This window comes from Vombatus ursinus, unplaced genomic scaffold (genome assembly GCF_900497805.2).
Source record: "Vombatus ursinus unplaced genomic scaffold, bare-nosed wombat genome assembly UNPS02009132.1, whole genome shotgun sequence".
Classification (NCBI taxonomy): Eukaryota; Metazoa; Chordata; class Mammalia; order Diprotodontia; family Vombatidae; genus Vombatus; species Vombatus ursinus.
The window spans coordinates 14,740,633-14,765,874 of NW_020948910.1; the positions used below are offsets into that span (position 1 = coordinate 14,740,633).

General features: G+C 36.2%; 2 protein-coding genes across 8 annotated transcripts in view; both read left to right on the forward strand.

Annotated features, from left to right (window-relative positions):
• Nucleotides 1-9,084, forward strand: part of HBS1L (HBS1 like translational GTPase) — a 137,954-nt gene extending 128,870 nt beyond the window's left edge. For 5 of the 6 annotated variants that reach the window (XM_027850646.1, XM_027850652.1, XM_027850649.1 and 2 more), the window contains 3 exons: nt 255-355; nt 5,193-5,337; nt 8,441-9,084. In XM_027850646.1, coding sequence (XP_027706447.1) covers nt 255-355; nt 5,193-5,337; nt 8,441-8,452 — 258 coding nt within the window. In that variant the 3' untranslated portion in view covers nt 8,453-9,084. Of the gene's footprint in view, nt 1-254; nt 356-5,192; nt 5,347-8,440 lie in introns of those variants that run through there. The other variant, XM_027850647.1, reaches the window with a different exon arrangement.
• Nucleotides 9,085-21,278: 12,194 nt separating this feature from the next.
• The window catches only part of ALDH8A1 (aldehyde dehydrogenase 8 family member A1), a 31,067-nt gene continuing 27,103 nt past the window's right edge, over nt 21,279-25,242 (forward strand). The window contains exon 1 of one of the 2 annotated variants that reach the window (XM_027850621.1): nt 21,279-21,445. In XM_027850621.1, the coding sequence (XP_027706422.1) occupies nt 21,308-21,445 (138 nt within the window). In that variant the 5' untranslated portion in view covers nt 21,279-21,307. The remainder of the gene's footprint in view (nt 21,446-25,242) is intronic. The other variant, XM_027850622.1, reaches the window with a different exon arrangement.

A 25,242-nucleotide genomic window follows, 5' to 3' on the forward strand; every position in this document is an offset into this window, starting at 1 on the left:
TGTGTGTGTGTGTGTGTGTGTGTGTGTGTGTGTGTGTGTGTGTGTGTTATAACATAGTCTGACACCTTTAAGGAGCTTCCAGTCTTGTTAGGGAGGTCAGAACTCTGAGACCTCAAACAATTAGAGAACAATATAAGGTTATACATATAAATGCTAAATTAAATATAACCAAGTGCTAAAATATATAGTATAGGATGACATAAGATGAGCTGCTATATAGCATAATTTTAATTGTTCTTCAATTTTTATCTTAGGTACTGTTACACTATCAAACTGTAAGTGAACCTGCTACCATCAGAAGATTGATTAGCATCCTACACAAAAGCACTGGCGAAGTCACAAAGAAAAAACCCAAGTGAGTGTTTCGTAATGTAGAAATAATAGCAAGTAATGTAAATAGTGCTTTAGGCTTATTTTATAAAATATTGCTCTTTATAGTAAGTGGAATACATTTGCGGTAGTTCTAGAAACCATATTCTCATTAATTTAAAAAAAATTGATAGATCTTATTTATATAGTTGAGAATGCTAATAAAATAGATTTCATAACCTTGTTTCCTAGTAGTCTGGTTACATGTTAGTACCTACAGTGTCTGCTGTCAAGATAATATTTCACTTTGGAGAAATTGCAGTTAATTAGGAGTAAAACTTGTACTCTGAAGACATATTGTTCCTGAGAGAAGGTACAGATTATTTCCTCCTCATAATCAAGTCCTAGGTGTTGGATCCTTTCTAAAAACGTCCAGTTTCTGCAGAAGTTTGATCTTCAAGTATGATCAGAAATTCAAGAATTGGTCTTCCTTATCACTCCATGTCATGGGAGCATATCCTTCTCCTATTTTAGATCATATTATATGGAAACCTACTGAACCAAAAACCCTTTTCTAGAATTTTTTGAGAAAGATACTTGTTCTACTTTCTGTTGGGGAAAATTTCACTTTAAAGAAAGAAGATAATTAGTAAGTATAGAAATTGGCATTTATAGTTGGTTTTGCATGATAGAATATTAGAGTTAAAAAACACTTTACAGATCATTTAACTTTTCCTTGGTACATACAGGAATAAGGAGCTCACTCTCTCATTTACTTCGGGTCAGCTCTGACTATTAGAAAATTTTTCTTTATATTGAGTGAAATTTGCTTCCTTAATCATGACCTCTAATTTTACCTTCTGGCATGACCTTCTTCCACACAACAGCCTTTGGAGACAATTGCGTAATCCTTAAGGCTGAGCATCCCTAATTTCCTGTATGACGTACATAGTGTCATGAGATCTTAGTTTTTGTTCTGGAAGAAGCCTTAGAGGTCATGTAGTCTAACCTTTTCATTTTATAATTGAGAAAACTGAAACCAAGAGAGGTTAATTCATTTGCCTAAGGTCTCATGGAGCTGGGATTGAAACCCTGCTAGTTGTTCTGGCTGCAGAGTCCAGTGTGCTCATTATGCTTGACCTTGCTGCCTCCTGTTCACACCTCTCCTGAGAATTTTCAGTTCGTCAGCATCTCTCTGAAAACCTGATACCAAGAACTTAAACGTAATGCCCCAGTTGATATCAGATCTATGTAAGGTATAGTGGGTCTCACTTAAACTGGACAGTGACAGTATTCCTGAGATGCATTGTAAGCCTGCATTAGCTTTTTTGGTAACTGTGTCATGTTGTTGGCTCCTATTAACCTTGAAATTAACTAAAAACCCTGTCTTTTTCATATAAGCCGCTATTCAGCCAAATCTCCTATTCTCTACATACAGTTAGCGTTTTGATCTAAAGTTCAAAAAGACAATTATTCTAATTGTAGGACTTGAAATATAATAAGGATAATGTAATTTTGTTAGTTTTAACCTACTTTTAAATTCTGTAGTTATTTTTAAATATTGTTTCTGACATACAACATATTAAATGACTTTTTAAGGTTTATGTCATCTGACGATTTTTATCCCTGAGCCTTATCCAAATTAATGATCATGTTGAATAGAACAAAAAGCAGAGTCCTGTGGAAATGCACTAGATTTGCCTGCAGGTTAACATGATTCCATTAATCAATCATTTTATTTGATTATGAATCCTTCTGTTATCAAGTCTACCTTTCTTCTTCTTCTTGTCCATAATGATGTCATGATAAATTTTGTTAGATGCCTTGTTGAAGTCAATGTAAACTATCTCTGATTTTCTTCTCATCTACCAGTCTTTGAATCATATTTTTAAATAATGAAAATGGCTCATTTGGGCATGACTTGTTAGACAGCCCAATATGGTTTGTAATGATTACTCTTTTTCTGAGTGCTCATAAATCATAATTTAGATAAAGGCACTTTATAAATGTTAAAAGCACTACAAAAATGGCAATTATTATTTTTTAAAGATTTTTGAGGTTGCTTCAATTAAATAAACATGTATAGCTTCTCCATTTTCAAAAATCAGTTCAGTATTTGTCTTTCTTCAGCCTTCTGGAACTACTTTTGTAATCCACAATTCCTCAAAGATTATCAACAGCAATCTAGTGATCACATCTGCAAATTATTTCAGTTCTCTGTAATAGAATTTCTGTAGACACTTAAACTTATTTAAAATAGCTCGGGTGTCCTTTTACTTTTCTTGGACGTCTTCATTATTCTTAGATTTGCAATCTTACTTAGCCATATTTGAAGATCATTCTACTTAGTAAAGAAGATGGTAGCAAAGTGGGAACAAAGTAATTCTAGTTTCTTCTGTTACCTAATGGTCATATAGGTTGTTCCAAGCAATATTCTTTCTATTCATTGTTTAGCTCCTTACTATGAATGTGATTAAAATCTACCTTTTCTTCAGCTTCACTTCATTTAGCAATCTTGCTTTCTTGACACTGTACAGATTTCTCCCATTCTTAGTTATGTATAGGCTTAGTACATATCTTTTCTTTTATTTTTGGAGGGGTAGGAGGAAGAGGGTAACAAATATGTATGGTCAAACCAAACAAATTCTAACATTGGCTGTATTTAATACAGCCGTGTCTTAATCATGTCTTAATCTCTGTCATCTCTGTCAGGAAATGAGTCCTCTAAATTTGTGAATGGTTATTATATTGATCAGAGTTCCTAAGTCCTTTAAAATTATTGCTGTTTATAGTATTGTTGTTGTATAGAATGTTCTGTTTTTTGTTTTTATTTTTAATTTTATACAAATACTAAAACTTAAATACATAATAAGAAAAAAAGAAACATTAGAAACTTAAATATAAAATAAGAAAAAAACAAAAAAAAGTCATGTGCACAGCAGGACATAGGAGAAATTCAAAATATAAAGCAATAACTTTTCATTTCAAGAAAGCCTATATATTAAATACTGTGCATTATGTTGAAAGCTGTCCATCTTTTCTTTGCTGCATTGTGCTTTTCTTTTGTTCTTTGCTGTACACTTTACTTTGTTATTTTTTTCCCCTCTCTCCCCCCTACCCACTCCCCCAAGGGTATTGATATGTACATATACTTATACATGTATACACATACATATATGCATACATATATAAATAAACATATATTTTCCCTAAGAGATTCTAGTCCTAATCTTTGTGTTTATGTTTGTGCATATCTCTTTTTTCCTATCTCTCCTAACTCCTCTACTTTACTTCTACCTGCTACCTTACCCCCCTCCTATTACTTAACCTACCCCCACTCCAGCATCCCCTGCCTTATCCACCCATTCTCCTAAATCTAAACCCCCTTCTATATCTCCATTTTAACCTATTCCCACACTCAATGTTCTGTTTTTACAAAGTCTGGGGCATGTGACTGACTGCACCCAGTGTTCCCTTCTCTTCCATGATACACTTGAACCTAAGTTGATAGTCACTTTTTTCACGATATCCTACTCAGGTCTACTTCACCAACTACTTACTTCTTCCTGACTGGTCATAGTAGCCCAGAGTTATAGTTCTTGTCTCTTTCTTTGCTAAAAGCTGAAGTAGTCAGCAAAGTGAGTTAAGAAATTAAATCAGGTACTCATTTTTAGCAGACTTAGTCCTTGAGGATCCATGTTGTTCCAAATATATATTTTCTGTATTCATTCAGCTTGCTACAGTATACAGAGTTCACCAATCTTCAATAATAGCCTACATTTAAGTATAATGCTATAAGGCTTACAAATGGATATAGGTACTTAGGTTTATAAATCTTTTAGAAGTGATGCTAGCTCCCAAGGCCATATCCTGCTTCTCTCATTTAATAGCCATGTAATCGGACAAGTCTCTTAATATCCATTAATTTCAGTTTCAACATCTATAAAATGAAAATATTTGAATGATCTCTAAGATCTCCAAATTCTCTGAATTCTTGTGCTCATTTGTTGTTCTAGGAATGTAATTTGGGCATCACAACAATGGGAGGGAATGACATCATGGAATGGTCAAGGGAAGCTAGAAATTTCCTCTGCTCAAACATTCTTACATATAAGAATATACAAATTCCTTCTTCACACACTCTTACCTATAAGAACTTCATTTGGCCTAAAAAACTTGTTTTAAAAGTCACTGTCCAAGAAAACTTAAGCCTATAAAAGTAGTTCACACATTGGCACCATTTCTGTTAGTCTGATAATTAGGTTGCTTTCTTTTTAATCTCTAATTGGTATCTATTAAACTATGGGAGTTTATTTGTTTACTAAATGGGAGCTTTGATTTGAGGTGGAAAGATACTTCTGAGAAGAGCTGGTTTGGATAAGCTGCAGAAAGATCAAGGGGAGCTTTAGGTAGCCAGAGGGCAACATCCTATGAGAGATTACAGAAACTGGGGTGATGCTACCAAAGACAAACTCATTTTAGTTTTTAATTTTGTCTGGAGCCCTGATGGTGGGTGGCGTACCTCTTTGCCACTGACCAGGGTGGAGTTCTGTTTAAGGTTGATTTTTAGAATACTCAAGGTTGCTGTTACCTGATTCTTACTGTAATAATCCCTGAAGAAAAGGCATTGTAATGATACTGAAAGTATTTCTATAAATCAGTGGGAAAATATATACAAATTAGTGTTTCTGGGTTTGATAGCTTTCTTATAATTGATCCAAAATTACATGTCTGTATATTTGTTTTTCAAAAGATTCCTTTGTCTTTTCATAGTTTATGAAACCGTGGTTTTGCTTATCAATTTTTTTTTAAAGCTTCTTTGTTAGGTTACTTCAGTTGCACCTATCTATATTATGTGTCCAAATGGTTGCGTTTTTTGACAGGTTGTTGACTAAAGGCCAGAATGCTTTAGTGGAACTACAGACACAAAGACCTGTTGCTCTTGAATTATACAAAGACTTTAAAGAACTGGGGAGATTCATGCTGCGTTACAGTGGTTCTACTATAGCAGCAGGTGTTGTCACTGAGGTACAGTAATACGGTTATGGCACTAATTTCAAAATGTCCCGATTGAGATTGAAAGAAAATGTGGAAAATGGCAGTAGTACAGAATTTCTGAATTCATTTTTCCCTCACTTTTTTAGTTTGTTATCTTTATTTTAAAATAACAGATATTTTAAAAATCACCCATCCCTCCCACTGCTTACCCTCCCCTGTTGAGCAAATTCAAACATATAAAACAAAAGAAAGGGAAAACAGACCTTCTCCAAACTAAACTTAATAATCTCAAAATAGCCTTCTCCTTAAATTGTCTGTTCAGATTGAGCGCATGAAATTATAGTCTTAAAAAGCATTCTATTTTCTTAATTTAAGAAAATTGTTTTGAAAAATAGGATGTATTAGACATGTAATTCAACACAAAATCTAAATCTATAAGTCTGATATATTAAGGAATGACTTATTTATTTTATAGGAGTACTTTTCATTTGGCAAAAGTGAAGAAATAAATCCATTTTTGAAATATGATTCCACTTTTTTCTTTTTCTTCCCAGCTTTTTGTTTTTTTCCATTTATTGATAGAAAGAGCAAAGATATAATACCAAAAATAAAATACTTCAAATGAGATATGATTCCATTTTTTACAATTTACTTTTACATGCCCTTCTAGAGCTTGCATGGTATACCAGAAAGATTACTGGCCTATGAAACAGGATACCTGACTCTAGTCTCAAGTCTTCTACAAACTAGCTATGCAGTGTTGATCATCATTTCATCTCTAGATTTTCATTTCTTTAACTGTATACTCATGTCATTGTATATATATTCTCTGAGGTCCCTGCTAGAATTAGCATTGTATGATTCTAGGCTGTGTAATTTTTCAGGAAAAATCAAATTATGAAAAGCAAGGCCTATCTGCTTGAAAAAAAGAAGCACAGCACACACAGAGAAATAAAATTCCCCATATTATGATAGTAAATATGAATTTTAAGAGCATTGTGACTTTTTAAAAATCAAATTTAACTTTTAAAAATAGATTTCAAGATTTCAGATCTCTAAAATGATATTTAAAATAATTGTAATAACTGCTTTTATTAGGCTTTTAAGTAACATCAAAGTTAAATTCATATTTATAGCCTTTTCTAAGACTCCAAAGTTTCTGTGAATTTTTTACATACATTTCAGTAATTCAAGAATCTATTATTTTGTTGGTATTTCCTCCATCAATGCTGAGAACCTAGTAGTTAGCCTTTAACAATTACAGGAGCCAAAGTAATTCTTCACACTGCAGCCAACTTGGTGATGAGCCATTTTGAATTTAGCGAGGCTAGTCCTAAGATAACAAAAAGATAGCCATACTAAATGACCTTTGAGGTTCCTAACAACTCTAAATCTGTGATCCCATTATCTTTTCTACCTCCATAGCCTTTTAGAATACCCAGAGGCATAGCTCTATAACATAATACAATATCTGGATAGGACTTCAGTATCTAAGGGTATAAATATACTAAGTAAAGTATTCTTTAAAAGATTAAATTGTCATAGAATAATCAGAATTTGAAAATGCAAAGGAATTTTAGAGATTGTTTGGTCCAAACCCTTCATTTTACAAATGTGGAAGGAAACAGAATTCCAGAGAAGGGGAGTGCGTTAGCCCAAGGTCATACATCTGTGTGTGATTGAGCTAACTCTTAGCAGCCTGGTCATTTGATCTGATGTCTAGTCTTGTATTTTTCCTCCAAAATATTATTGCCTTATATCATCCTTTTTAGCCAAACTAAATACTTGTTTTATTTATGGAATCACAGGTTTCTCATGCTCATGTTCCATTGGATCTACAATCTTACCAGTGTATCCCATTCATATTTCATAATATCCCATCACATTTCATAACCCATCCATGTCTGTCATCTTGCTAATTAGAAAAACAGATTGGGTTTGCAAGACTGTTTGAGGGTTCCCTGGGGTAAGCAATTAAAAACCAGTAACACTTGTGTGAGATGTGAAGATCCAACAATGGCATGGTGTGGATGGACAGTTGGCCTTGAGGTTAGGAGCAACTGTGACACGTATGGCTCTGGGACCCTGCACAGGTCCTTTAAACCCTTAGTGCCTCAAGCAGTTCTCAAAGACTGTAAGCTACAAAACAGGTGCTAATCAACACTGGTAGAGTTCCCAAATGAATAAAATTCTAGATCTGATTTAAAAAAAAAAACTATTAAAAGATTCAAGTCCAAAATGGTTTCACTTATTTAATATTAAACTAACATTTAAAGTAATTACTTTCTGTTTTCTCAAGTCATTCCATTCTAAGCTTATCTTTTTAAAAAACAAAACAAAAAATACCTTCTCAAAATTTTATGCTAGCTAATGTTCTTGATACGAATCTAAAATTACAATTCTGTGAATGAAAAATTTATAAATATTCTTCATTCACAAATGGTTGACACAGTTGGCAGTGATTGGTTCTTTTTGCCAGTAAAAATGTAGTACAAAGCTAATTATCTAGCTTCTTGTTGCTTGAAGACTTGGGCTCTGGATCCATTTCAACCAAGCATTAGCTCTGTGATCTTGGGCATATGTAAAGGTCCTGAGTGAATGGAGTTAGAATAATATCCACAAACCATTTATCTATCTTTTTTAATTTTGAGATATTCCAATGTAGACTGGTAGTTTTTAAGCTCTGCTCTACCTAGAAAAATAGGAAGAGTGGCATTCCATGTTTTTAAAGATAACAGTCTCTCCCCAGCCCCCACATCAGTTCAATTAATTGTTTGGCAAGAATTTTAGATTTTTTTAAATTTATGGTCAAAGTAGGCAGATTGAGTTTTGTATTCTTTCTCAGTTTCTTTGTGTTCTAGGGTTTGGGGACTAATCTAATATGTTTGCTATTGTATATCATACTGTTCTTTAAGAGATAGTTATCTAGAACTTAGCTAAAGAATTTCAGGGAATAATGAAATCAGCTGATAAGTGTGAAAATAGAAAAGTTGTCAGAGATAGAAATTATAATCTCATTGGGGAGGATGAAAAAGTTTTTCTCCTCAGTATGTCAGGTTCATTCCTTGTGGTTGTAAATTTTGTCTGTTATGAGATTAATTAAAGCTTAATAACCGTGCTTTTTTCTTTCCAGATAAAAGAATGACAATGGGATCAAGACCTTATCCTCTAACCAAAGGCCGTGACTCAACTAGACCTCTGTTTGTAAAGAATTCTGTTGCTCCAGTTAAAGAAACAACATGCATTTGAGCATTTTAAATGAGGGAGAGAAATTTAAGCTGCAGTAGACTGCTAGGAAGTGTTAACATTTTATCCTGCAAAACAAAATGCCAACTGACAAGGGAATGCCACCATTGCACCTTCATTTCAAAAATATTTTCCCTCTGAAATTTTAGTTAGATGGGTGTGGTTCACCAAAAGTTTTGGAAATTATCAGAAAGATGTATTAGAAGATATTAAATCATCATGAAATGGAGTCTTTCCAGCCAAATACCAGAATGTTTACAGTTTTTTCTTCTGATTTGTGAATTTACTGCACATTCTTTTAGGAAGATTGGCTAAATTAGGCTGTTAGTGTAGGTAAAAGTTAACTTGGATCTTTTTTTAAGTTGACTGAGAAAGAATTTCCAGACTTTTCAGAGAAAGGCATATTGTGTTGAGCACAAGAATGCCTCTACCCCCAAAATAAATTTGAAAATGTTTAATTTGAAATTAATGGAAGCTGCTATAGTGACCATATTATTTAAGAAATAATAAAGTACCCTGGTTTGAGCATAACAGCACAGTGTGTTTTGTATCTTAGAAATTATTGGTAGTTTGTACACCCTTTACTTAATAGTAATTCCACATTATATTTCTATAGGGAACTTTCAAATAGATTCTTAATCATTCTCAGAATAGTAGACCAAGGGTAACTTGTTTCAGAAAACCTTCTTAGATTAAAGACCAGGTCCACTCTCCTAACTCACAAATTTCTATCGGTTTCTTTAGAGTAAGAAATGTCTTTTCTTTAAAGAGAGTCAAATCCTATTTAAAAAAAAACCCAAAACAAAACAGAAACAAAGCCACACAATTGTATATAGAATCAATGTTATAATGAGCAACTGTTACTTTTATGAGTGCTTATTGTTGATGAAATAATATTAGTGATGAAATATCAGGCCTCCCCAATACTGTGTAACCTAAAAGACTGGAATCAGTTTCTATCTGTGGTTGTTTCATAGTAACCTAACCATATTTGCTAATTTTGCAGATACTATATAAGTAGAATTAAGTGTTATGAATGTAAAAATTTAAGCTCCAGACCCAATATGCATAAATTAGTGAAGATCATTATGAATGTATATTTGCATGTTGTTTTGGACTATTTAATTCATAATTTTTTTTAAAAACCCATAGATACAGTTTTTTAACTTTAGTAAAGATGCTTTAAAAAGTATCTTGTTTGAAAATATTTAGAATTTAAGATATATGGCAATATCTCAGGGCAAATCAATCCTTTTTATTCCAGGGCAAATCCGTATTTGTCTCCTGTAGCCAATACAAATGAATCTATTAACTTTTTATGTGAAAAAGATCTGGTGGGTTTAGTGGACTAGAAATTCAGTTACCAGGTGTGATGTGGCAAAAATATCTAATGCAGTGTTAGGCTTCAGGAAAGAAGTGTACTGACCCAAACAAGGAAAGGGAAGGTCGCTCTGCACTCCTACCTAATAAAACCACATGTAGAATACTGTCCTCAATTCAGAGCACCACATTTCAGCAGGAAGGGCATTAACAATCCAGAATGTGTCCAGGGAAGGGTGGCCAGAAAGATTCAAAGCCTGGAGGTTGTGCTGTGTGAGAATCATTTGAAGAAATTGAAGATGTTCATCCTGGAGAAGAGATCACTTTGGGGTGTTGGGTACCCACTTGGGGTAATTTAAAGATGGTCACATAGAAAAGGTATTGGACTGGTTCTGCCTGGGGCCCCCAGATTGAAACAAAAAACAACAAGTGGAAGTGGCAAGATAGACTCAGATTAGATATAAGGAAGAATTTCCTAAGCAGCCTTCTCAGGTTCCTAATCAGAGCTCCAAATGGCCTCCCTCACTGGCAAATAGTGCATACCTTAGATTTAGAAACACCTATTAAATACCAAGTCTAGACATGGAACTCAGTCCACTGTACTTTCCATGACATCATTTTTACTTACACACTTACCCAGAGATGTAACTTTTCGCTTACTGAGAGTTATAGAATCTCGGTCAAAAAAATTGTCAGGAGCCATATGATCCAACCTGAATCCTCACCACAAAAGCCTAGTTGTTGGTCGTCCCGCTTTTGCATGAAGAGGTTTCCTTTTGAAGAAGCCATCTCTACTTTCAGGTAGCTCTAATCATTAAGATTTTTTTTCCCTTTTATGCTATATATGAATGTGTTTCTTCTCAAAATTTGCATCCATTGCTCATTTTTTTAATGTTAAAAAATTAGTTTTCAGCAAACAGCATTTCTACAAAGAGCAGAAAAATAGGCTTCATTCCACATGAAATTGCATACATAGATAGATCTCCACCTTAAACTGTTTGGCTTTTTTTTTTTTAATTCCTTCTCAATACTCTCCAGTAATCTCTATCCTGCTAAATTTTAATTCAAACCCTGCAACTAACTAGCCATGTCACTTTGCAAAAGTCATTTAACTTCTCTAGGTCTGAAGTTCCTTAATTGTGAAATGAAGGAAAGAGACTAGATGATCTTTGAGGTCCTTTCCTTTTAACAGTCAAGGGAACTGAACATCTCTCACATCCAGCTAATTCTCTCCACTTATACATCTACCACTTTAGTTCAGGTCTTAATCACCTTTCAACTAGATAATTTCAGCAGCCTCCTAATTGGTGTCCCTGCCTCAAGTCCATCCTGCACATTGCTGCCAAAGTAGTTTTCCTTAAGCATAAATGACTAGGTCACTCAAACTCTAGTGGCTTCATGTTTCTTCTAATGATAAAATATAAATTCCCCTACCTAGCCCCAGCCCATCTTTCCAGCTTCACTGGGTATTACTCTCCCTTCCATGCTCTGCAGTGTTGCCAAAGTGGCCTTTTCTCTATACATGTGACACTGTCTCTTGTCTCTGTGCTTTTGTACTGGCTGTGCCACTTGCCCAGAATGCATTCTCTCACCTCTACCTCATAGAACCCTTCCCTTCCTTTAAAACAAAACAGAAGCACCGTTTTCTGCCTGAAGCCCTTTTCCTGATCCTCCTAACCATTAGTGGCCTCCCTCTAAAACTACTTTGTATTTAACTACCTTGCATGTATTTATATTTATAGGTATATTTATGTTTATGCTGTATACATCTATATATGCACTTCTTGTTTCCCCCATTGGGTTGCAAGCTTCATGGGAGAAGGAATTGGTTCATTTTTAGTACTTTCATAGATAGAACATGTATTAAGTACCTATTATGTGCCAGGCACTGTGCTAAGTGCTGGGAATACAAATAAAAAATAGTCTGTACTTTCAAGGATGTTACATTATTTTTTTAAACGTTTACTTTTTTATTTCATTTTTCTCAGTCACACGTAGAAATTTTTTTAATACTCTTTTTGAAAAATTTTGAGTTTCAAATTCTCTCTGCCCCTCTCCTATCCCTCTTCCTTGAAAGGCAAGCAATTTCATACATATACACACACACATGTAATTTATATTTATATATAATATACAATTTATATATATTTTTTTCTGAAAGCATCCTGCCTGTCATTTCTTATAGCATAGTATTCCATCACAATCACATACCACAACTTGTTCAGCCATTCCCCAATTGATTAGCATCCCCTCAATTTCTAATTCTTTTTGCCACCACAAAAAGAATGACTAAATATTTTTATATGTATAAAACCTTACATTCTATTATAGGCAGACAGTGCATACAAGGAAGATGAAAAGGGAAAAGGGAAGGACGGGCATGGGGACAAGTTGGAAAAGTAGTCTGGTGAGGGGTAGGCTGATCTGGGTCTAAAAGTCAGCATGGTGGATGGCATTGGTGCTTCCTCAAATTGAGGTTCCTGGAAGGAACTCTCCAGTCCAAAATGGAGTCATTAGGAGATGGAGATGCTGCCAGAAAGAGAAGGCTGCTAGGGTGGAGATGGAGAGGTTGACTTGGAGTAGTGGGATGTTTTGGGTTAGAAGTTATATCCAGAGTGCCTAGTATAGTGCCTGGTATATAGCACCTGCTATGAGGCAAATAAGTGGCACAGTGGATAGAGTGTTGGGAGTTAGGAAGACTTGAGTTCAAATCCTGCCTAAGATACTTGCTGGATGTGTAATTGGTTAAATTACTTAACCTTTCTATTCTCATCTATGAAGTGAAGATACTAACAACACCTACCTCACAGGGTTGTTGTGAGGATCAAATGCAAAAACATGTAAAGCATTTTGCATTTAAGTTCTTTCGAAGAAGACCAGTGATATCATGGGGTGATGTCTTTACTTATGCATGAATTGGATTTAAGTAAGGCAGAGTTGCACAAAATCATCAAAGTCCAATAGCAAGATTAAAAGTCAAGATGACTGGATGCAGCGGATGACCTTGGTGTCTTTGATGTCTAACCAAGCTCTAAGGTGCTCCACGACACCTGCTTCAGCTACTTCTGTGGCCATTGGAACAAACTGTTCTCATCCACTCGTCCCACTGGGAGAAGTCTTCACATGCTTGGGCTAGATAGCCCGCTAAATCACCAACAGGTTTGAGGCCTGTTGGATACCCTCAACCTGGTTTAGACCGTCTGCTGAGACGGTTTACTGGGGTATGACCACTGCACATGCTGCAGCTTCCTGGAGCCACAGGTGGGAGTTGCTGGATAGACACCAAAGGTAGATGAAAAGTACCTTTTTCAGGTAGCCCTGAAAAAGGCTTGGCAAACCATAACTCTTCCATCTCCATGATTTAGTACTCTGAAATTCCCCTTTATGACCAGAACCTCCTTTATTCTTACATCTCTACTGCCTTAGGCCTTCTAAGCCTAGTCTTCATCTTCATTATGAATTTTCTTTCTGTTCTTCCTTGCTCTTCTCCATTATTCTTGCTCTGGCCTGACATCCTTCCCTGTAGTCTTGACATTATAGTTGACTAGTTCAAGCATATGCTATCAGTTGCCAATAGCTCGCTTCCTTGTCCTGTTGCTAGTCACCTCTTAGAAAATCCTCACTATCCACCTTCTCTATTCCTGTTCACGTGTTCCTGAATATACCTGGAGAGAGTCATATAGCTGTGTCAATTGGGTTCTTTACAATTTTCTTATGTTTTTTTTTTTTTTTTAAAAATACTTATTGGGGCAGCTAGGTGGCGCAGTGGATAGAACACTGGCCCTGGATTCAGGAGGACCTGAGTTCAAATGCGGCCTCAGACACGTAACAGTTACTAGCTGTGTGACCCTGGGCAAGTCACATAACCCCATTGCCTAGCCAAAAAAAACCCCAAAACCAAAAAAAAATATTTATTTAGTTAGTTTTAGTTTTCAACATTCACTTTTATAAGATTTTGTGTTTTAAATTTTCTCCCCCTCTTTCCCCTCCCCCTCCCCAAGACAGCATACAATCTGATATAGGCTATACGTGTACAATCATATTAAACATATTTCCACATTAGTTGTGTTGTAAAGAAGAACCAAAGGGAAAAAAAGAGAAAATAATATTCTTCGATCTGCATTCAGACTCCATAGTTCTTTCTCTGGGTGTGGATGGTATGTTCCCTCATGAGTCTTTTGGAATTGTCTTAATTCACTGCATTACTGAGAAGAGCTAAGTCTATCAACGTTGGTTATTGCACAATATTGCTGTTACTGTGTACAATGTTTTCCTGGTTCTGCTCACTTCATTTAGCATCAGTTCATGCAATTCTTTCCAGGTTTTTCTGAAGCCCACCTGCTCATCATTTCTTATAGCACAATAGTATTCCATTACACTTATATACCACAACTTGTTCAGCCATTCCCCAGTTGATGGGCATCCTTTCAATTTCCAATTCCTGGCCACCACAAAAAGAGCTGCTGTACATATTTTTGTACATGTGGGTCCTTTTCCCATATTTATGATCTCTTTGGGATACAGACCTAGAAGTGGTATTGGTAGATCAAAGGATATGCACAGTTTTATAGCCCTTTGGGCATAGTTCCAAGTTGCTCTATAGAAGGGTTGCATCAATTCAAAACTCCACTTTTTCCTTTTTTTTCCTTTTTTGTCACAGCCAATCTGATAGGTGTGATGTGGTACCTCAGAATTGTTCTAATTTTCATTTCTCTAATCAATAGTGATTTAGAGCATTTTTATGTAACTATAGATAGCTTTAATTTCTTACTCTGAAAACTGCCTGTTCTTATCCTTTGACCATTTATTAACTGGAGAATGACTTGTATTTTTATAAATTTGACTCAGTCTCTATATATTTTGGAAGTGAGGCCTTTATCAGAGACATTGGCTGTAAAAATTGTTTCCCTTTCTGCTTCCCTTCTAATTTTGGTTGCATTGGCTTTGTGCAAAATCTTTTTAATTTAATGTAATTAAAATTAATTGTTTTGTATTTCATAATGTTCTCTATCTCTTGTTTGGTCATAAATTTTTCCTTTCTCCATAGATCTGACAGGTAAACTATTCCTTGCTCTCCTATTTTGTTTATAGTATCACCCTTTATGTCTAAATCGTGTACCCATTTTGACTTTATCTTTACCTACAGTGTAAGATGTTGGTCTACGCCTAGTTTCTGCCATACTCTTCTCCAGTTTTCCCAGCAGTTTTTGTCGAATAGTGAGTTCTTATCCCAGAAGCTGGAATCTTTGGGTTTATCAAAAAGTAGATTACTGTAGTCATTGACTACTGTGTCTTGTGTACCTAACCTATTCCACTGATCAACTACTCTATTTCTTAGCCAGTACCAAGTAGTTTTGATGGTTGCTGCTTTATAATACAGTTTTAGATCTGGAACAGCTAGGCCACCTTCCTTTGCATTTCTTTCCATTAATTCCCTTGATATTCTGGACCTTTTGTTCTTCCAGATGAATTTTCACTATTTTTTTCTAGTTCTTTAATTTTTTTTTTTTGGTAGTTTGATTGGTATGGCACTAAATAAGTAAATTAGTTTAGGTAGAATTATTATTTTTATTATATTACCTCAATCTACCCATGAGCAACTGATGTTTTTCCAATTATTTAGATCTGACGTATTTGTGTGAAAAGTGTTTTGTAATTGTGTTCACATAGTTCCTGAGTTTGTCTTGGCAGATAGACTCCCAAATATTCTATACTGTCTACAGTTACTTTAAATGGAATTTCTCTTTCTATTTCTTGCTGCTGGGCTTTGTTAGTAATATATAGAAATGCCAATGATTTAAATGAATTTATTTTATATCCAGCAACTTTGCTAAAGTTGTTTATTATTTTAAATAGTTTTTTACTTGATTCTCTAAGTATACCATCATATCATCTGCAAAGAGTGATAGCTTTGTTTCTTCATTGCTTATTCTAATTCCTTCAATTTCTTTTTGTTTTGCAATTTTCTTATTTAAGCTTCCTTTACAGTATTGTCAACAAAGTCCTCATTCTTAAACAGCAGTTCTTTTGATTTTAATCACACTCCACTCTGATGCCCTATACCATCTCCTCCTTGACACTCCCACCACAAATCCTAACATCCCACTTTAACAAAAAATTTTTTTAAAAAGCTATCTACTGAAATTTACCTCTTTTCTCCCTCCCCATATCTCAGAACCTCTCTTCACTCCCTTCACTCCTCCCCATTCTTTCCTCCTTTGCTCAAGTCAGTTGAAAAGGCAGATCTCCTTGCCAATACTACTGTCTCTTCCACTTGCAGTCTTGATCCTTTCCCATCATGTCTTTCTCCAGGAGCTTATTTTTTCACTGATTCCCTCTCTTTCTTTCATCTTAAATCTCTCATCCTTTGGCTCCTTTCCCACCACCTGCAAATATGTCCATGTTGCCCATCCTCAACCTCATTATGCTATTCCTTCAAGGTTATCATGCCTATATCCTTCCTTTTATTGTCAGGCTCCTAGAAAGAGTAGACCACACTGGTTGTCCATATTGCCTCATCTTCCATTCTGTTCTTAAGTCTTGCATTCTGATTTCTGACAGCCCCATTTGACTAAAACCTCTTTTTCCAAGTTACCAACACTTTTTTTTTTTAGGCAATTGGGGTTAAGAGACTTGCCCAGGGTCACACAGCTAGTGTCAGGTGTTTGGTCTGAGGCCGGATTTGAACTCAGGTCCTCCTGACTTCATGGCCAGTGCTCTATCCACTGTGCCACCTAGCTGCCCCCACCAACACCCTTAACTGCTAAATCCAATGACCTTTTCTGATTTCGTGTTCTATTTGACCTCTGCAGCTTTTGACATCATCTCCTCCTGGACAGACCCTAATGTTGGGAAAGACTGAAGGCAAAAAGAAAAGGGGAAGGCAGAGGATGAGATGGATAGATAGTCTCATGGAAGCAATGAACTTGAGTTTAGACAGACTTAGAGATAGTGAAGGATAGAAGGACCTGGTGTGCTAGATCCATGGGGGTCACAAAGACCCCCAATGTGACTGAACAACAAGAAGTTCCTGGACAATGTCTCTTCCTTTGACTTCTATGACACTGTGTACTTCCTCTTCCTGTCCTCCCTCCTTTCTCTTTTTTTTTCCTCTCCCTATCAGTCCTCTCACCCCATTTAAAAAAAAATATGAACTTGACAAGTATCATCAAATGAATATTTCCACATACAAAGAACAAAAACAAGTAATCTCTTATGTATGGCTTATTTTTAAAGTCTATATTAAAATGAACACATTACCAATGCCACCCTGTTTGTTGTCTGCTTTTTTTTTTGTTCTCTTACACATATTTTTGAAATGTTTCATTAACACGCACACTCTTTCTCATCTATTACTTTCCCCCATTCCTTCTGTAATTTTAAAATACAAAAAACATTTAATGAGCACCTACTATGTGCAGGCACTGTACTAATCAACAAGGATACAAATGAGAAAAAGAAAAACAACTGCTCTCAAGGAGTTTATGATCTACTGGGATAAGACAATTCACAAGTAAAAACGCTGTCCATCACAAGAGCAGTCAAGCAAAACTAACTCACACTTTGTGTATCTCCGTACCTATTGTTTATCACCTCACTACCAAGAGGTGGGAACCCTGCTTTGTCATCAGTCTTCTGGAGTATTGTGATGAATCATTGCATTAATTGACATTCTCAAGTCTTTCAAAGTGGTTTTCCTTTACAATTTTGTAGTCATTGTATGAATTATTCTGGTGCTGCTCAGCATAACTTCATTGTAAGTCTTCCCAGGGTTCTATGGATCTATCATGTTTTGTTGTTGTTTTATGGCACAGTAACAACTAGCTTGGGCAGCTAGGTGGCACAGTGGATAGAGTGCTGGGACTGGAGTCAGGAAGACTCATCTTCCTGAGTTCAACTCTGGCCTCAGACATTTAGTAGCTCTGTGACCATGAACAAGTATTTGTTTGCCTCAGTTTCTTCATCTATGATGTGAACTGGAGAAAGAAATGGCAAAACTACTCCCATATCTCTGCCAGGAAAATCCCAGATGGAGTTATGAAGAGTCAGATGTGACTGAAAAATGACTGAACAACAATAAATAGCTCGCAGTAACATTCTGTTACATTTCATATAACATTTTCCCAACCATTCCCCCATTTTGTTTCCAATTCTTTGATGCAACAAGAAGAGCTGCTATAAACATTTTTGTATATATAGGTTTTTTCCTTCTATATTTGATTTCATTACGAGTATATGCCTAGTAGTGATATCGTTAGGTCATATCATAGGGTTCACATGGTTTAGTCACGGTATACAGTTCCAAATTGCTTTACAAAATAGTTGGACCAATTCAGTTACCCTAGCAGTATATCAGTGTGCTTGTTGTCACACAGCCTTTAACAATTGTCATTTTCCTTTATTGTCATCTTCATAAATGTGATAAGTGTAAGGAAGAAGCTTGCAGTTTTAATTTGCATTTCTGTATCAGAGAAATTTGTTACAAAGATTTTCTCAGTTCACTGTACCTCTTCTAATTCTAACTTCATTGTTTTCACTTTTACAAATGCTTTTCATGTAATCACAATCCCAATTTTATCCATACTCTATTTGGTCAAGAACTCTCCTCCATCCATAGTTTTGAAAAGTATACCCTTCTAATTGATTTGTGATATGACCTTTTATATCTGGGTTATGTATCCTTTTGGATACCTTGCCAATACATGTAATTCTCTTGGATATATTGTCAAGATATTGGGAGACACCCTGTTTTCCAGAGCTATTCCCTGAGTTTGGCATAAAACAATCCTTTGAACTCACCCTCTGGATGATCTCACCCCCTGGCAAAATCACATAATTATCGTATTGTTTTGACCAGCACCAGGTATTCTCTAATCTAGTCCAAGCTCTGGACAAGTTCAGACAAGTAACCAAGTTCCAGTCATGACTTACAATCAAACTTGTCTCGTTGTTGTCATTGTTCCCTCACTTTGAATTTTTTGTTGTTTTGTTTTGAAGGCAGTGGGAGTTAAGTGACTTGCCCAGGGTCACACAGCTAGTGTCTGAGGCCAAATTTGAACTCAGGTCCTCCTGACCCCAGGGCTGGTGCTCTATCCACTGCACCACCTGGCTGTGCCACCTTGAAGTTAAACTTCTGTTTGATTCCTTACTCTCCTGTCTCTAGTCTGCTCTTTTCGGTTCTGGCCATCCACAGGTTAGAGGCCAGTTTGGTCCAGTTGACATTGTAGTGTATGATAGGAAGTAGCCATCTAATCCTAATTTCTGTCAGAATGCTTTTCAGTTTTCCCAAAAGCTTTTGTTGAATAGTGATTCTCTTAGTTGGTGTACCTGAGTTTAACAAACATTTCAGTACTATGATTGATTGAATATTCCTCAGTATCCTTTGCTAGATCTATATCATCTTTCTCTTGCCTACTAAAGTTGGATGTTCCCCAAAGCTCTAGTCTTTGCCTGCTTCTGTCTCTACACTTTCTCCTTTAATGATTTCTTTAGATCCCATAGGTTAACTTATCTCTTTGCTGCCTCCAGATTCTATATATCCAATATTAATCTCTTACCTGAATTCTAGTTCCCTAACATAAACTGCCTGATAGGCAGCTCCACCTGGTTGCCTGTTGGTATCTCAAATTCAATATGTCCAAAACTGAACACGCTTTCTTTTACTTTTTTATTTCTGTTGATAGTACCACCATCTATGCAGTCACCCAGGTTTCCTACTGTGGAATTATTCTTGACTTTTCCTTCCAGCCTTGTATTCATTTGCCAAATTTTTTTTTATCTTACCCCCATGGCATCTCTGGCATCTATCCCATTCTCACCACTCCTTTAGCTTTTATCTAAAAAAAAAAAAAATCTTAAATGACTCTTAATTGCCTCGAGAGAAAAAAGCAAACCCTGGCGATTAAAATGAAGTCCTTCCCTGTATGCCTCTCACCTATCTTTATTTTGTAGTACTCTCCGATGTCCTCTCCTTTTCAATAACATTGACTTGCTAGTTTTTCCCAGTACACAAAACTCCTACCTTTGTGTGTTTGCATGAGTAGTCCCCCCATGATGGAAATGTGCTTCCTTGTCAAGTTGTCTTGACTCTTGTCTTGCCACTGGACTTGGATGACTGTGGAAGAGAGTCAGGCTGACAGCTTTGTGCAACTTTGCCTCACTCAATTCCAATTCATGAGCAAGTCAAGACATCATCCTATGGTGTCATTGGTCCTCTTCAGAAGTAAAGGACAAATAGCAGCCTCGTAGAATATCTAACTTCTTTCAAAGCCCAGCTCAGGTATAGCACTGCTATAAAATTATTTTGTATTTCTTTGTAGACTTTGCATTTATTTATGTACACATTGTATCTCCTGGTGGAACATAAATTCTTTTTGGGGTTAAGGAACTGTGTTTTTGTCTTTGCATTCTTAGCCCCTAGACTGCTTACCATATAGTTGGGGCTTATATTTTTTAAATGACTCAACTTGAATTGACTCAATTTGTTCTGCTTAGTTTTTAAAGGGCAGAAATAAGAGCAGAAGGGTGAAATTGCAAGGGTAGATTTCCCTTTGACATTGGGAAAACTTAAAAAATCCAAACTGTCCAAAAAGAGAATGGATTACCTCAGAAGGCCGGCTGTTGATTAGTCATGTCAGACCCATTGTAACCACATTTGAGATTTTCTTGGCAAAGATACTGAAATAGTTTGCCATTTCCTTCTTCAGCTCATTTGATAGATGAGGAAACTGAGGCAAACAGGATTAAGTGATTTGCACAATCTAGTTAAGTGTCTGAGGTCAAATTTGAACTCAAGTACTCTTGACTCCCAGGGTAGCACTCTATCCACTGTGCCACCCAGCTGCCTCCAGGAGATGTTATTGCATTATGGGAAAGAGTACTGACTTTAGCCCTGAGGTCCTGGGTTCGAGCTCTGGTTGTGCCACCTACTTTCCTCAATTATTAAATGAGTGGGTGTGAACCAGCTGGCCTCTAAATCAAAATCTATGCTCCCCTCAATGGAGGTTTTCAAGACGAGTACATTTATTAGTTACATTGTAAGAAGGATGTCAAGCGTGGGTTGGAAGAAATTGATGACTTCTGAAGTCCCTTTCAGCTCTGAAATTCTGTCATTCTGATCTGATAAATTAATCTGTGTTGATGGAGGTTTATTTATATGAGAATAAAACCAGATCAATACATGGAAAAGCCCTTTAAAATGATGAGAGGTATAATCATTTCAGATCCCCAAAACCCTCAGTTTGGCAAATTAGGTATGTCCATAAGAATCTAACTCTTTTAAGGACTACTACTTTCCCACATGTCTTTGCTAGGCCAACTAAGCTATTGAGTAATGGGTAAAAAGGGGGAGGAGACTTAAGTTGAAGAATAAGTAAAGCTATGTGAGCTCAGTCAGCAGAGTTGTAAAATAGTGAAAGCAGAAAGTTGGGTTAAAATGGCAGGACAGAAGCCGCTTTTGGAACTGGAAAACTTTATTGCTGGTAAATTTATTGCCTGTAATTCACACATAGATTCCTATGACCCATCTACAGGAGAGGTGTATTGCAAAGTTCCAGACAGTGGCAAAGAAGAGGTGAGTTGATTTTTCTTAAATGCATTGATAAATTGAGGGTGTCATTTTTCTAAACAAAAAGGGAAGATAGGATGGTGAGTCTGAAGTGGAAGTTGCTAAAACATTAGATGAGTCTTGGGAAGCTGATTCAAAACTTCTGAGTCCATTGTATTATAAATAATAGCAATGTAAGATTCTAACCCATTGTGAGGTGAAAAATGACCCAGAAATCTGGCTAATCTTAACTTTAGCCAATCTGCTTTTTTTTCAACATTGTCTAAGTAGTGTCTAGCCCAATGTGGGTTTGTTTTTTTTTTTTCCAGTTTTATAGTTCTATTTAGTTATATTGCACTTATTTTCTGTTTCTCTTTCTTTGGGTTGTTTTTAGCTATTACTATTTTCTCTTTGCAGAATTGGAGTGTCTGATTAAAGTTATTGTAGTTTTGAAAGTATTATGTTAGATTCATTAATATGTTAGATCTCCACAGGATATTTCCTAAATTTTCTACCCCTCTGGATTTGGTGTCTAAGAAAATGTTACTGGACTGAAAGAATGAAGTTCTTTAAAATTAGTTCTCTAGGAATTCTCTGAAGAATTCCTGCCCTTTACATTTGCTTCCCATTGTTTGGAAGTGGAACTAAATTGTTTAGTTTCCCAACACACTTTCCCTTTCTTCACAAAGCAAAGATATGATCATGGCATCATAACTTGGAGTTGAAAGGGACCTGGGTTTCTGGTAACTACTTGTGTGATATTCAGCCTGAACCTTTTTTTCACTACTATAAAGCAATTAAATGGAAATTTTATTTTGCCTTTGAGTGAAAATTAGTCTGCTAAGGTATGAGCTGTTAAAACACTAAATACCTAATATTTAACTCCACAAAGCTACTAAGCAGAGGGTTTCCAGAGACCTAGCATCCTTTCCAATTATTGTGTGGAAAAGGATAATAATTCTTCTTATCCTGTGGGCTATGTGTTTAACATTTCATTTGTGGTCAGGAAATAAAATATCAGTTAATTGGTAGCTCAAGCTTTACAGATCAGTTTTTGTTTTTAAGGAAGTCACATCTTTTGTGGTTGAGTGTTGAGTGCAGGAGTTCTTTACAATTCTCAGAGCTAGAAAGGATTATAGAGATTATCTCGCTATTGTACAGGTGAGAAGATGGAGTTTTAGGGAGTACTTGCCCAAGATTAAAAGGCTAATAAATGGCAACTGGGACTTGAATTCCATTTCCTTGGCTCCTAGTAGAGTCCTTGCAGTCATATATCATGGCTGTTTCAGCTCAGAAGTTCTGAAGAACTGTCCTACCAGCTTTATTTTGTTTATTTGTCTTTATTTTAAACCATTGGACTTTTGCATTCCTGTAGGTAAATATTAGCAATAAGATAATGGTTAGGTGGTTAAACTGTAACTAAGACTTTGATTCTGACTTGAGCTACAGAGGTGTCATCTTAGCACTGGGACATCCACAACATTCTCCTTTTATCAAGGTATTTTTAATGGCAAAGAATTATGTGTCTGCTATAAGTCTTTAGGAATCTTTTCTACCCCTAAAGCATAACTAAAATTCAGGGGTTAAGAGGTTAACAGATTTGGATTTGGAGCTAGAAGAGACTAAAGATCATTCAATTCAACATCCTCATTTTACAGAGAAGATTGAGAAAGGTTAGACTGTCCATGGTCACACAGCCAGTAACAGAACCAAGGTTTTGAACTCTGCCCTGACTTAAAATCCAGTCCTCTTTCCACTGCACTATAGCTGCTTCCTAGTACACACACTGTATATACTTATTTTCCCAGTCACCCACAAGAAACATTCCTGTCACAGTCAGATGAACCAGTGAGCACAGTCTTGGACTTGCCCTTTCCTATGTTGCTTTAGGTCAGTGTTGACCTGATTTATGTTCCACAGAACTTGAGAATCTTCTGAAAAAGTTTAAAAGGACCTCCGAACTCATTTGTATTGTATTTGAGCTAGGATCCCTTTTATACATCACTTCCCAGTAGCTGATTATGCAGCTCGTGCATGAGGACCTCCAGTAATGAAAAAAAGCACTCCAGAGGCAATACAACACCTCGAACAGTTACAAAACTTTCCCTGATAAGAAACTGAAATTCTTCTCTGTAAATTCTACTCATTGTTCCTAGTTATGTCTTCTGGGACCAAGTTGGTTAGCTTCTTTAAGAGCTAAAGAAGAGGCAGCATGGAGTAGTGGATAGAGAGCTGCTTAGTTTAAGTCAAGAAGACCTGCCTCTGAGACTTGCTGACTATTTGACCCTGGACAAGTCACTTAACTACTCAGTGCCCACCCCTCCCCCAGGCATTTCCCTAAAATTGGTCAATTCTAAGAAAAGTGTTAATCTACAGGAATATTGGCAGTTCCTCATTAGGAGGGCCCTAAACTAATGACATTCCAGGTATACTCCAAAAAAAAAGTATGCTACCTGCAAACATACATGTACATTCCTCTCCTCTTCATTTCCTCTTCCTCTCTCTCAATCCCTCTTCAATGAGCTACAAGGCAGAAAAAAAAGGCAGGAAAAAAAAAACTTTATAAATACTGCTTGTTGCCCAGAAGGCATGCAGTTGTATGGGCAACCAATTGAGTTAGTCCATTGATACATTTGTATTGAACCAAGCACTGAAGATAGATAATTATTAGGACTAGGATGGAATAGGAAGAAATTGTGGGCTGGATTTGAAGAATTGTGTCCCATTCAGTTATGCCAAGCTATTCATCGGCACAGAAGCCATCCTTTTATATCATCAGTACTATCCCAGTCATGCTATTTGATTAAGGATTTGTGAAACACTGAGATCCTTAAAGGATCAAGATTTCAGGTGATCCCAAAGAGTAAGGAAAAGATGCATGGTTGGGTGAACATAGTTCTGATGTATATATAGAAAAACTAGCCAAGCCTGCATAGGGTGGGGCCTTAGGCTATTGCTCCCACAAGGAAGAAGTTGTTCAATCTCAATTTCCTCATCTCATAAAATAATAGTAGTAACAGTAGCAGCAACAACAGCTAGTCTTTATATAGTATCTGTTATGTGTCAAGCAATGTGCTCAGTGCTTTACAAATATTATCACATTTGAGCCTCACAACAATCGTCAGAAGTAGGTACTATTATTTTCTTCATTTTACATTTGAGGAAACTGAGGCAAAGATTAAGTGCCTTGCCCAGGGTCCTACAGCTAATAAATATCTGAAGCTGGATTTGGATTCAGATCTTCCTGACTCTTGGCCTAGCACTCTATCCACTGCACCTGTATTACCTACTTGTCAGGGATGTTTTGTAAAAATTACCTTAGAAGCCTCAAAACACTATCTAAATGTGAATTAGAGTCTCTTCTGTCTTAGCCCTTACTAGTTATATGCTTCACTCCAGTTTGTATTCCATTTCTTGATACTGTATTTTAAGATAGAGGTTCCTAATCTTATTTGGCCTGCTGCCCTCTTTAAAAAAATACTCAGCACTCCCCCCAAAAATCTACTTTATTTAACCCTTTGACAGTTTTTTGAGATTTGCATCATTTCAAAAAATATAAAATGTGTTTTTAAAATTGACACACCTTAAATTAAATAACTTACTATAAATTTGTGGGTTTTTTCCTGCATTGAAATTTTGATGACACAATATTACATCATAAACTACATGGTATCATATTGTAAACAAGTCATTATACACACAGATTCCTGCCGATGCATGCTGGACTTCCTGACAACGTGGGACATGCTTGCCTGCCAACTCTTGCTTGTTAAGACCTGTTGGCAGACTTGACCACTGATTGGTTATAACTTGCATTTTGTGTG